Genomic DNA, 14,457 nt, shown 5'->3' on the forward strand with positions numbered 1-14,457 from the left:
ATGACCCAGTCGGTGGTGGTGCAGGGTAAGGGGTCGCGGCGCCCAGAGCCTTCCCCGCCGCCCCTTCCTTTCCCGTCCCTGACCCGTGTCTCTCCCCTTTGCAGTGGGCCAGTGCGGGAACCAGGTGGGCTGCCGTTTCTGGGACCTGGCGCTGCGGGAGCACGCCGCCGTCAACAAGGTAACGGCGCCGCTTCCCGCCTCGCCTCCGGCCGCCGCTGGCCTGAGGGGAGCGGCCCGGCGGCTTCCGCGCTCGCCGTGGGGAGGCCGCGGTGGCCCTCGCCTCCTTCCGTGCGCTTTCCTGTGGCTGCAAAGCACTGCATGTATTTGATTACATGAGGGCCGCTTCGTTACAAACAAAACTATCCGCAGGTTTTTATGCTGTTGAAGCTGCTGATCCCTAACTCAGATCACCTTTCTCAATCCTTTCCACCTTGAAAAGCCCAGGATGTCTCCCTGCAGGCAGATGTTACCCAGTTGGAGGCACTTGGTGAACAGGGAGGGTTCTTCAATGCAGGTTCTTTGCCACTGGCAGAAAAGCAAAAAGGCAGCCCGCCAAAGCCCGCCTTTCTTTTCCATGCTAGCACATGCCGTGCAGTGACTTACTGTATGCTTGCGCTGACCAAAATAGCAGTGTAAAGAGGGCATAGGGTTGTGCTGAGTACCCCGAACAAAAAAGCACTGTTCTTGCCATGACTGTAAAGATACTACTTCCTGTTAAGCACCCCATGTTAACAGGCAATGATGAGCAGTCCTCAATGCCTTCTGCTGAAGCAGCTGTAAAAACATAATGGATGAAGTTCATATGCATACGGAGAGTCTCTGGGGTTTAGTGTTGTAGGGAACAGTGGCTTCCAAATTCTGCTTCATCAGGTCTGTAGGAGTATGGTAAGCAGTCTGTAAAATAATCAACTATTTAAACTTGCCAGGTCTCTTTAGCTTTATGGTGGTACCCCAAAGTAATTTCCATGCCACCCCTCAGCAGGGAGTTTAGGAGTCGCTGGTACAGTGTGATGTGCTTTCCTTTCCCCAGAACTTCATGGATGTTAGTATCATGGGCATGGATACAGCTGAGTGCTGTATCAGTGATGAACTGAGTCAGCTAAACAGCAGCTATTCAATTTAATAATTGCATTGGGATCTTCAGTAAAATCCTAAATCTTTAGAAATGAAGAGTAGTTGTTTCACCTTGTGCTGAAAAATTAATTTCCTAGTTACATCCTCCTGTCAGTTTTTAATATCAAGTTGATGCTTCAATGGAATGTTCTTTTTAGTGCTGACTAGAGCTGGCTGGATTCAACATAAGACATTCACTCTGTTTTGAGCGGGGAGGTTTGACAGGTGACCTTCAGCGGTGCCTTCCAACTTAAATTGTTCTATGAAAAAGCACTGAGAATTTCTGATGTTACACATCATCTTATGTCATCTTGTTTCCTTTCAGAAAGGAATTTATGATGAAGCGTTAAGCAGTTTCTTTAGGAACGTAGACACAAGGTAAGTCTTCCTTATCAAGCAGGTCTTGAGTTTAACACAGTAGATCAACAATTCTAGTATCTCCTCTTAACCTAAGTTACAGTTTTCTTTGTTTCAGGTCATATTTAGTTTGTGCTAGAAACAGATTTTGCTTTTTTGTGTTCTCCTCAAAACATTATGTTTTCATTTTAACTATACATACTTCAGTAGTTAAAGGTGTTGAAAGTGTTTGGGCTTGTTTTCCTTTCCTTCTGTCCCAAAAATGGACAGTCAGGATCTGATAGCTTTTGCCATTGCAAATCGTGATCAGGTTGCAAGCTCTCTGAATACCAGCTCAGCAGCATTTATTGAAGAGTTGTAAGAGTTATGGTATGCAAGGTAGTCAGAAAAGGTTGTGTCAGTTTTTAAATCCCTTTTATCTGACTAGGTTGTTACACGAAGAGTGGTGGCTATGATTTTATTTTAAAGTTATCCAATTCATACCTTAAGAGCATTCAGTCATCTCTTATCTATCCAGTTACAAAAATCCTTGCGGTTTGCAAGAATAAAACAGTTGTCCACTTGGATATTGCTGATGCATTTTAATTAATTAAAAAGCATTTGATCAGCCTCTGTTGCCTTCCATCATATGCCTTGTGGGCATTTCGTAGAATATCTTTTTTTTTTTTAACCAAGAAAATTTGGTTGTAAACAATGTCTGTGTTTATGTGCCAGATGAAACCACCAAATTTATAATTGACAGGTTGGCTGTAATAGAAAGGTCTTATTTCTCTGTAAAGAGGAAGGGCTTATCTCACTGAACAGTGTAGAAGTTTCAGGGAAGATTCCCCTACCTGTGAAACAGAAGAATGATTATTCAAATCTTGTCTTTTCCAGGAGCCGTTCATTTTCCTATTGAAACAATTCCCACTTTTAACTGCAGCCTTGAACCATAGATTAGTTAGGGAGAGTCGTTTCAAACTCTGTTGCTCAGGCTGTCAGGTTTTGGCCTTTTGTTATTGTTGTGGGGTTTGTTTTAGTTATATTAGAAAGAACTAGTTCACCTCTGAGGTCATTTTAGACATAAAACCCTATGTCATAAAAGTGACAAACTTCAGTCTTCTATGCTATGCCATACATGCCACTTCTCAAAATAATTAATCCAGGGGAGTTGTCCTGTCAGAAGCAGCTATGAACAATACTCCAGCAGAACCAGACAGACTTTTTTCCATTGTGGTGATTATTAAACTGTAATTTTGGAAATGTGCTTATGCCTATGTATGGTTTTATATGCAGAAATGCATGTATTAAGCCTAGTGGATTCTAGGGAACGTGGGGATTTTTTTTTCAGCAATTCAGTGAAAGTAATTGAAAGTATGGGCCAGCATGAAAGACCACAAAGACAACGGTAAGAGAAAGAAGTGTTGATTTGGGGGATTCTTTTTCTAGTGGTGCTATTTGGTACACTGTGTTCCATTATATGGTGCAGACATACCAGGTACTGGATAAAAGATACTCCTTTCAAGTTTTGGCAATGCTTGTAGAATTACCACAGAGCAGAGTCTGTATCTGAGAGTAAACTTTCAGTGCTTATCTTTTCAGCTTCCTGAAGTACTGCTTAGGACACTTCTGATTGAGATCGTGTCCTGTAATTGCATTACTTCAGGGAATCATGAGGTCTTTCGTAGCAGCATGTTCAGGGTGTTTCAGTTTTGTTTACATTGTAATAGTCCTCTGAACACGAAAGATTAAGGAGGGAATTTTATTCTAATATGTATTGCCTTATTTTCTATTACGATTCTGAACTTGGATTTTTTTTTTTCCCCAGAAGTGGTGATGATGGTCCTGATATTTACAAAGGAAAAATCTGCTCTTTAAAAGCACGAGTAAGGCAATCTATAAAGGTCATTCTTTTTACATTGCATATTTACGTCCAACTGTGTAGGAATTTTTATAAGGTCCTTATAATTGCGTATATTTTTAAATACTACTTTGAATAGTAAAATGTCTAATAGCAACTTTTATGGTTCAGTGGAGGAATGCAGTTTGCTGCCAGTCTTGTTGAGTAATTTAAATTATAATTTTAATAAAATGATTGCAGATATTACCAACAAAGTTTTTATATGAATTTTCTAAGGAGTGGGTTTCTTTGAGCCACTTTAAGTGATTAAGAAGCAAGAAAACTTGAAACATAAAAATGCTTTAATTTCTTTACTCCTAAGTATTGGGGCAAAATATTGTAAAATTTTTTAAAAATTGCATTATCTGAAACACTGTCTTATTGAACAACTTCTAGCAAATCAGCCAAGGTGAATCGAGTCGGTCTCCTAGTTAACAACTAAAAAAAAAAAAAGTTTCTCTGGAGCACAGTAGAAACAACATACCTTTACATTGTAAATAATTCTGTATTTCTCTGTGTGATTATTTCGAAAAGTGGTTTGCTTACTAACTGAATTCTAATTCTTTCCTTTCTCAAAGGCACTGTTGATTGACATGGAGGAGGGTGTGGTAAATGAAATTCTGCAGGGACCATTGAGGGATCTGTTTGATGGCAAGCAGCTTATCACAGATGTTTCTGGTTCAGGAAACAACTGGTGAGAACCTCTTCAGAAAGAATTTCTTAGCAACTAATTAGATGGCATTTGAAAAGGGAAATGATAACAGTAGCTTTCTGGTTCGTTCTACTGCACCTGGGGAGCTGCAGCATATTAGCAGTAAACTTTGGAGTCACTGTTGCCTGGAGGAGGGCTTTGAAAAGCCTTTTACAGAAGGATAATTCTGCTGATATATCATTTTGTCTATTTTTTCTTCCTCTTTTTTGATTTTCTTTTTCAAAAGAGCATGCTTTTTATTTTTGTTTCTTTGGTATTCAGCTGCTTCCATTACTCAGTTGAAGCCATAATCTAGTTTGAGACTGCAACTAGTGTGGAAATGAGATATATGAACAAATGCCCTTCTGATTTCTAAGCACCACAGAGTCTGGCTTTGTGCATATAAACTACATTACCTAAAAGAGAAATTCAGAAAAAGATTCATTAACATAATGAATTCCAAATTTTCATCGAGACCTTAGTGTGCCTCTAATAATATTCAGTGCACTACAGACTGGAAAGCAAATAATCAGCAAACATACCGAAAGAGAGTGCAATACAGGGAATAAAACATCCTGTAACTTCTCCATCTAGCAGGTAAGTGTGTTGAAAATGAGCTGTTTGGGAGTTTTTTATTACTGGTAGCAACTGACTCGCATAGTACTCAAATGAAGATCAGTACACATATTACATAGGGATATCCTTATTGGTAAGGAATGTATAACTTTCATTTCATAATTATAATTTGATCATCCAGTGTGGGAGTTTATTTCCTTATCGGTACAAAACAATAGTGCACACTCCAAAGCTGTGAACTCAGTGCTGCTTGCATCCTCAAAATTAAAACCCTCTCCTGACTTCTATATTCACATGATGTAGTCACAGCTTAGCAGCTTTCACAAATTAGGGGTTGCACCCAGCTCTGGGCTCTGAACTGTAAAATGTCAAATAGGAGGAGTTAAAATAAAAAAAATGAAAGATTGATTGTTGGGGTTTTTTTTAAAGTACTTTTCATATCTTCAGGGCTGTAGGTCATAAGCTATATGGCTGTCAGTACCGGGAGAGCATTGTGGAAAAGCTGAGGAAAACCGCAGAACATTGTGACTGTCTGCAGTGTTTTTTTATAATTCATTCTATGGGAGGTGGTAAGTAATTTTTTTTATGGTTAGTATGATTGCACCAGCCACAGGTGAAAAAGAAAAACCTGGATCTTGAAAAGAACATCAATGTAATAATCTGCATCATTAAGAATGCAGAATAAAAACTATAACACAGTCCAATTAAGTGGACATGTAGTTATTTATTATTTGTTTTGTTAGAGCACTGAGGAGCCCTAATCATGAACTAAGGTAAACGCTACCCAGAACAAAAATACAGCTAAAATTTTAAATACAAGGCAGTGGGTGGATCAAGACAGGTACCAAATACTGGGAAACACTGAGGTATTACTGATCAGAAGGGACAGTGGCCTCTGAACACTGGCATCATTGTTGTCATCAAGTTATTTTTGATCGTGGGGAAAGAGTTTTTCGAAAGGCTTTGAAGGAGACTTCTAATGTTTCTTAACTTTAGAAAAACTTTTTCTGTTTTCCTTCCATATAATTCTCTTGAATCCCGTGTAGCTACTTTGTTAATAAATCAGAAAGGAAAATCCCTTGCAGTGACAATTTTGTCATTACTGTATTGCCACTAAGCCTTCCTCCCCCAGAAATGGGGGGCGAGCATGTATTACAACTGGTTATGAAGTGAAAAAAGACACAGAAAATAGCTGTAAATATGAAGCAAGAGTTTTGTCAAGGGCCTTTTTTCTGGCCGTTTGCTCAATTTGAGAGACCCTGCAGATACTGTTTCTGTTATTGCAGAAAATTGCTGTCCTGTTCATAGATGAAATTGCTGCTGAGAATGTTAGCTGTCCAAGACAGAAAAAACACAATTAATTTCTCCAATCTGAACTCAGTGCTATGTGCTTAGTGCTAATGAGGAAATAAGTGTGTGTGCTGCGGGAAAGGGGATATTCTGTTTTGACTGGAGAATGAGAAAAATTTATAAAACCCCAGAAGGAAAGTAAATAATAGTTTGGGGCAGTTCAGTGTTTTTAAACAAGTGTTTTATTTCAAAATTCAAGTGAAAGATTTTAAAATAAGAAATAAAAATACTAGGTCAGAAAAATGTTGGTTATCTAATAGGAGTTTTTGGTTTTTCAGAAATTTTTGAGATTGTATACTTCATCCTGTCTGGTATACTATAGGAAATACTTTTATCACTTAATTATTTTCCTGTCTGGGAAAAACCTTCCTGCCTTAATTTACATCTGAGTAGCTTCCACTGTCAGCCAAATGCTTCAGAAAGTGTTCATTAATATATATAGTTAAAAAGTTATATGTTTCCAACATATGAGACTTAAGGCTTATGATAACATGGGAACCTTTCATCTTCTGTCATTCTGTCTTCATTCATAATTAGGGACAGGATCTGGTCTTGGAACTTTTGTACTAAATTTGCTTGAGGATGAATTCCCAGAAGTATATAGATTTGTTACTTCAGTTTATCCTTCTGGTGAAGATGATGTTATTACTTCTCCATATAACAGTGTTCTGGCTATGAAGGAGCTTAATGAACATGCAGACTGTGTGCTACCAATAGAGAATGAAGTAAGAAATAATACTCTATTTCTGTCAGCTTCTTTTTTTATTACACTGCACATAGGAAGTGTTTCTTCCTTCCATGTATTGATTTGAGTGCCAAGCCTTCAAAAGCATAATTTCATTTTTTTTAAATAATAATTGAACTCCTAAGTCACTTGCAGGCTTTTGAAATTAATACAGGTATCACTAAAAAGTTGTTCTGCACCTTCAAAGTAGTCCACAGTGAATTTTTTCATGTCTGTTTCAAGGTAAACAGTGAAAAGCTTCTATTTACTGAGGCTAAGAGACTTATATTCTTTTGGTAATCAATTTGTGTGTAGTATTAGTGAAGTCCTGCAAGGGAAATGACTAACCACTCCAAATTCCAACAGACTTGGCTTTACTGATTAGTGATACGGGCATCACAGGCACAACTGACCACACAAACCGCTAGACTCATTTAAATCAACCTTTGATGACTCTCTTGCTGTTTGCTTATGAAAAAAGCAAGAGAAAGTGAAAATATATTTTTGCTTTCACATGAATTATGAGAATTTAAAATGTAAATTTAGAAGATGAGAATTTTGAATAGTTGAATACAATACAAACTTCTGAGTCAAGCTGTGTACGTGTTTGTGACATGTCAAGAACAGACTTTTAGAAACACTTCAGTCAATTGAAATTGGTCAAAAGTTGGATTTGCATGGATCAAAGCTATAATCTTTGAACTACCAGTACCATGTCCTTGCTTTTATTTAAAATTAATTGCAATGAACAATTGAGGTACTGAATTTGAAAGCTCTGTACTCAAGACTTCTTATATGCTTTTTTTTTCCTCTCTCAAAGTCTCTGTTTGATATAGTTAATAAAATTCATCAGATGATCAATTCTGGGAAGCTAGGATCAACTGTGAAGCAAAACAGCATGGTAACATCAAGTGCAGGCAGTGCAAAAACTGTACAAGAGAAGCCATTTGATGCAATGAATAATATTGTAGCCAACTTGCTGCTGAACCTGACAAGGTAAAGCTACAGGTTATTCCTCTGTAAAAGTAGTATTGCTAGAGGCAAATATGCAGACCAGCATCAACTCAAAGGATATTAATTGTTTTCCATTTGATATGAGTCTCCTCTTTTTAAGAATTAGCTACTAAATGTTAAAATATTTGGGAGTGTTCAGATTCCAGTGCTGGTGTTGCCCTAGCCATGATAGTCTTAGAACTGAAGTAAGAAAAGGTTTATAGGCAGAAGGATATTGTCTTCCATTAATGCTTAATAGAGCCCAGGGAGGTTTGCCTTTCTAGACCAATTGTATTATTTTATAAATACCATCAGACCATTGTTGCTCCTAAACTGTCTACTGCTGTAGGAAACTCCTGGTGAAATATAATTCTGGAGTATTGGCCTGCTTTTTTTTTAAACGGCTTGTCAGGAATGCTAAGTCATGCATGTTTTATTATAGCCTGTTTGTTAAAACTGGTATTCAGCAGCTATGTCCACATACTGAAAAACAGTGCTAAAGACTACAATTGGGAAATTTGAGGACTCATTCTTGATTATTAATTGTTCTATAATGAGAAGTGTAAGGAAATAAGGTACAGCACTGTTGCTGCCAAATGTGAAAACTTAGTAATTATACATGAATGGTTTCTTGAATGCTGTGTTGTTTTGCTGTTTTATTGTAGGGAACAATTGAAAAATAGATTTAATGAATGTTTACCTTAGAAAAGTAATGTACTTAGTTTATAACAGTTTTATAACAATTTGTTAATTTTTCAGCTCTGCTAGGTTTGAAGGTTCCCTTAACATGGATCTTAATGAAATCAGCATGAATTTGGTTCCATTTCCTCGCCTTCATTACTTGGTTTCAAGCTTGACTCCTCTGTATACATTGGCTGATGTTAATGTACCTTCTAGAAGGTAAGAAAAAATTATTATAGAAGCTTTGTATTTGAAGCTTAATTTCTGATTCTTCCATAGTTTTAATTTAAAAAATTCTATTCCATAGCAAAATAAGGGTAGAACTTCTAAAAGTTTTAAGTCTGCCATATTTACAAATTCATCCTGCTGATTTTGAGAACATCCTTTGTCCCTTTCCTCTGTAATGTTTGAAACAGTAAACTTGAAATGTATTTTTGTTATCTCTGCTGGGAAATGTTTCTTTTGGAAAAATACATTGTTTAGATGATAGATAGATCCCACACCACAAGTTCTTTTGAGTAACAGTTTGCAGTTGACTCACAAAATACTGTAAAGACAAACAAGGAATTAAACTAGACTCCTTGGGAAGTAATGGCATCTTACTTCAGTCTGGAGATACAGTGAGCCTATTTAACAGCTTATTGTAACAATAACCTGATGCTTGTAAAATTTTGTGAGATTATTTATCCCATTGGCGTGGCAGAAAAATAACCAGTTAGATTTCACTGGTTTTAGTGAGGTAAATTCAGTCAGCAAAAGGTCCAAATAGTGATAGAGGCAGCTAAGGGTAAGTGATGGAAGTATGCGACGTGGAGAAGAGGGCAGGACCACCACTTTCTGTGATAGCAAGCTGTGACAATCAGTTGGATCTCTTGAAACCATACCCTGAGGAGACAGTACAGGTAGCAGGCTGGGGAGATGCTCAATCATGTTTCAGAATGAGGTGGGAACAGTAGTATTTTTGTCTCCTTTATTTAGTTATTTTTTTAACAGATTGTGGCAGAGGTGATTTTAAAAAAAGAAACAGAGATAATAAATGCAGAGAGTTTGGAACAAATGTAAAGAATAGCTTAGATGTTGTGGGTCCATAGAGACCTCTTCAACACACCATCTTTGATACCCCACAGTACAGTGAAACTTGCTTAAGGAGGTGAAGAGAGAAAGAATATGACCTGCTGTGCATCTTTTAAAGCAGTCAGACATGATAAAATTCCAATAAGTATAGTCTGTCTTTTCCTAAATCATTAAATCAAAATTAATACAGTTACATCATTCAGTGATCTTTTCAAATAGTGAAGTCTAACAGACAGATAATCAGTTCTGTAAGGGTCAGCAGCACTTCGGTGCTGCTTGTCAGATCCTTCACAAGCAGTGACATTGTCTGCTCAAATTGTCAAAACCCAAAAGTATTTTAAATCCTTTTACATATTTTAATACTTTGTAACCATTGACCTTAATAAAGGTCTCTTAGACTGTCCACTTCTCTGACTTCAGACTCAACAGTGGGTTGTAACATGAGGGAGAAGAGAGGGAAAAATGGATCTGGTCTGTTTTTAAAAACTTCTAACGCCAGCATATCTACATAAAAAGGTTTGAATCTTTTTCCTGTCATTCATGGTCCCAAGTTAAATGTACCTTTATTTCCAGAATTTTATAAACTTCTAAATTCTGAAGGTGAGCATTCTGAAGAACTTCTGTAGCCTGGTTTAATAAGAGTAGATAACTCTGCTTTCTTTCCACCTAGGTTGGATCAGATGTTTTCAGATGCTTTTAGTAGAGATCATCAACTAATTCAAGCAGATCCCAAGCATAGCCTCTACCTTGCCTGTGCACTTCTTGTTCGAGGAAATGTGCAGGTTTCAGACCTTCGCAGAAATATTGAAAGGTTTGGAATTCCACACCAAGTAGTCATGGTATTTGTTATTGGAACTGTTGTCAGTTGTCCAGAGCACTCTCACTTTTCATCTGAAGAATTTCAATACCAAATCAGTTTACTCAGAAATACTTTTCTTAATTTCAGAAGGGAATAAAATTATTTACTTAATGAGTTAGAATGAGTCACAGCATTCTTGGATTTCCAAATAAAGGAAGCTGACTAGATGTCCCTGTGCTGCGCCTCCCATTCTCAAAAATGCAAAAGAAAGCAAAGCCCAACCTTCCAGAGGTCTTCTGCCGGTAAAGGATGTTGCAGGAATAGGTTCTGTAGCAGAAGTTTGTTTTTTCTGAACAGGAGCCCCCTCTCTTTCACGGCTACTCTCATGTAGGTAGGGAATCATCCTTATTTTAATAACTCTATTATTAGCACTGTTTTCTACCTTTTACACTATTGATCTACATAGTTACAACAGGAAAGACTGGCAAGCTTCATATACAGGATGGATTTTGCAGACAGGCATGTGGGGAAAATTTCTGAGAATCAAAAGCATTTTACTTCTAAACTATAGGTAGACTGATTGTTCCTGCACAGTATTAATCTGCCCCTCTCCTAAATCCGAGTGCTTGCAGTCTTTTATAGAAATAGATGCTTGTAACTTTACTTTGCAAACCCTGATTGATACATTAAATTAACAAAACAAAATTGGTGTTTGCAGTTGAAATTTAAAATAGACACACTTATGGTCTGAAGTCTAAAAAGTCTTATTCAAAATGCTAGTTATAACTGTCTTGCTTAGTCCTGAAAGCTTTAATGTTAACCTTTTCAGACTGTTAGCTAAGGAAATTTAGGCTTTGTGTTCTTTACTTTCCCTAGGTAACTGTAAATTTTTGTATCACAGGTTGAAGCCTTCCCTGCACTTTGTCTCCTGGAATCAAGAGGGCTGGAAAACTGGTTTGTGTTCGGTACCTCCTGTGGGCCATTCCCATTCCCTTCTGGCTTTAGCAAACAACACCTGTGTAAAACCAACTTTTATTGAACTCAAAGACAGATTTATGAAGCTCTACAAGAAAAAGGTACAATTCTGTCATCATTATAACATCCGTAGCCACTAATCATTAGCATCTTGCAATATTGGGAAACAAGCCTTAGTATCACAAAGGGACTACTTAAAAGTAACAGCCCAAGATTTTTAGCTGTGTTTACCTATCAAGGAATCATTCCAACAGCTGCTTCTTAAAAAGGGTAAACCCCTTATTAACCTGTACCTGCCAGGCAATATACTTACTTGCTTCAGCAGTGAGGCAGTAGCTGACAGATCTGCCTACCAGTTTGTGGTGGGTTGACCTTGGCTGGCTGCCAGGTGCCCACCAAGCCGTTCTCTCACTCCCCTTTCTTAGCGGGACAGGGGGAGAAAGTACGATGAAAAGCTCGTGGGTCAAGATAAGGAGAGAGATCACACTCACCAGTTACTGTCACAGGCAAAACAGACTTGACTTGGGAAATATTAATTTAATTTATTTCCAATTAATAACCAAGTAGGATAGCAAGAAATAAAACCAAAACTAAAACCACCTTCACCCCCCCACCACCACCCCCCTTCTTCCCAGGCTCAATTTCACTCCTGACTCTTCTACCTCCTCCACGCCCCAAGCAGTGCAGGGGGATGGGGAACAGGGTTGCAATCAGTCTGTAACACTTCATCTCTGTCGCTCCTTCCTCTCATGCTGTTCCCGTGCTCCAGCGTGGGGTCCCACCCACAGGATACAGTCCTTCACGAACTGCTCCAACGTGGGTCATTCCCACAGGCTGCACTTCAAGAACTGCTCCAGCAGCATGGGTCCCCCATGGGGACACAGATCCTGCCAGAAGACCTGTTCCTGCACAGGCTTCTCTCCACAGGCTGCAGCTCCTGCCAGGAGCCTCTTCCTGCGTGGGCTCTTCATGTGCCACAGCTTCCTTCAGAGCACATCCACATGCTGCGGCGTGGGGTCCTCCACGGGCTGCAGTGTGGATATCTGCTCCACTGTTTTCTTCCATGGACTGCAGGACAGCCTGTGTCACTATGGTCTTCTCCACAGGCTGCAGGGGAATCTCTGCTCCAGTGTCTAGAGCACCTCCTCCCCCTCCTTCTTCACTGATCTTGCCATCTGTAGGGCTGTTTCTCTCACATTTTTCTCACTCCTCTCTCTCACAGCTGTTGCACAGCATTTTATACCCCTTCTTAAATATGTTGTCACAGAGGCACTGCCAGCGTCGGTGATGGGCTCAGCTTTGGCCAGTGGCAGCTCCATCTTGGAGCCAGCTGGAACTGCCTCTGTCCGACACAGGGGCAGCTCCCAGTGTCTTTTCACAAAAGCCACCCCTGCAGCTCTCCCTACACCCCCTGCTACCAAAACCTTGCCATGTAAACCCAATACACAGTTTGGTCAGGTGTACCCAAGAAGACAGACTATGAAAAGATGGATGTGTAAGAAATCAGTAATACCAACTCTGATTCTGTAGGGGATTGTTACTAAAGTTGCCAAGTATTTAAGCAAGTCTTTAAATCTACTTTCTACAGTGCTTGCACTCCCCTCTTTCGTGCAGGCAAAATGATTCTTGTTGAGCCAAATGAATTAAGTGCCAAGAAAAAGGGTAATACTGAATGTTTTATTCTCATAGGCTCACCTTCACCATTATCTGCATGTAGATGGGATGGAGCAAAGCTGTTTTTCTGAAGCCGTATCATCTTTGTCTGACCTAATAGACGAGTACGATGAACTGGATGCCACAAAAGGTGGGCTTAGAACAGATCCGTCAAGACTGAAGATAGCTGTTTAAAGAAGGAAGAACTTTTTTTTTTTTTTAAAAAAATTCCACCCAAGCATACAACCACTTCAGTTAACTAGAATGAATTGCAGCATGCCTAGCTCTTGTCATTCCAAAGTGAGACTGGGACAACGGCTTCTTCAGCTCTCTGAGAGGTATCATATTAAGTGACAGGCCCAGCCTGTAAGAAAGATTTGAAGGGACCCAATTATGGCAGATACCAGTAAGAGCAGTCTTCCTAACTGTAGAGTAAATTGACATACCATATGCTGTAAAGAGAAGAAGGAGAGGTTGTAGCAGCCAAAAATGTAGTTCTTTTCTCAGACTTTCAGCTTACGATAAACTAAAGGCAGGCCTTGCTTCAAAGAAGGATCACCATTGCTAGATTTGTTTTTTAACAAGCAACTATGAAAAGAAGAAAAGCCTGCATAGTCTTTTCAAAGATGAAAGCAAGTCTCTAATGAAACCGGTTTCTTAAACTTTGCAGGATAGTAGTCACTCAGAATGCTCTCAGCTATGTTCATAGTGTTAGTATTTTTGCTTCCGTGTTGTACTTAGCTGTATTAGAGCATTCTGGGTTGGTATCAAAATTGGCAGTATCAGAACATTCAACAAAATACACTTTGTTTCAAGTATTATACTTGGAGTATTAATTAACATTATTTTAATGACTCGTATTCATGAAAGCTGAGTTGCACTTGATAATGAGATGATGCAATATACCTCTGAGTGAAACTTGCACTTACAATTAAGTTATAATGACTGTTTTGTAGAACAAAGTTTATATGCTTGAAAGAATGCAAGTAAAATAGATGTTTTAATATTTATAATTACCAGGGTAAGTAGATTTTTTATATTACAGTAAGAACTTCTGCAAAATACAATGTACAGCTATTTCCAGTTGCTTGCCAGCCTTAGCTGTCTTAGAATGGCAAGACTAGTGAACTGTTACAGATCAGAATGGATCAATACAATGATTTCTTAAAGCTTGAAGCTCTTCTAGCAGAGTGGGTGTATAAGTAAGCACAATTTTCAATGTATAAGTCCAGAATAAAATGTTGTGATAACATTTGTTGAGAGCGTTTTTTCAAGAAAGGATTCTAAAAATAGTCAACTCATTACCGTCGGGTACAAAGCTGTCTTGCTGTGCCTTTTTAATTACCAAAAGTTCTCGTTTTGACAATACTAGTGTTACATACCTCCTTCTCAACAATGTATTTCCACATATAAAAAAAATTACATTTAAAAAGATGCCCTCTTACTTGCATTTTCCAGGTGCTATTTAAAAAATGAATATTTACATATGTAATTTCACTGTAAACACCATTGTGGCAGCAGGTTACACGAACTCTTTAGGATGTGAATGTGCAGTTGCACTCACAGTATGTTACAGTCAGCGGTGTAACTTG

The 14,457-nt window shown here is 38.6% G+C and overlaps 1 protein-coding gene across 1 annotated transcript; it reads left to right on the forward strand.

Moving 5' to 3' along the window:
* On the forward strand, window positions 1-13,060 carry TUBE1 (tubulin epsilon 1). The gene is made up of 12 exons (XM_075708035.1): window positions 1-25; window positions 105-178; window positions 1,439-1,491; window positions 3,278-3,335; window positions 3,928-4,043; window positions 5,064-5,185; window positions 6,504-6,691; window positions 7,511-7,686; window positions 8,443-8,583; window positions 10,109-10,249; window positions 11,139-11,313; window positions 12,902-13,060. Exons 1-12 carry the CDS (start codon window positions 1-3, stop codon window positions 13,058-13,060), a joined length of 1,428 nt encoding a protein of 475 aa, XP_075564150.1.
* The last annotated feature ends 1,397 nt before the right edge of the window (window positions 13,061-14,457 follow it).

Source organism: Pelecanus crispus, chromosome 3, assembly GCF_030463565.1.
Source record: "Pelecanus crispus isolate bPelCri1 chromosome 3, bPelCri1.pri, whole genome shotgun sequence".
Lineage (NCBI taxonomy): Eukaryota > Metazoa > Chordata > Aves > Pelecaniformes > Pelecanidae > Pelecanus > Pelecanus crispus.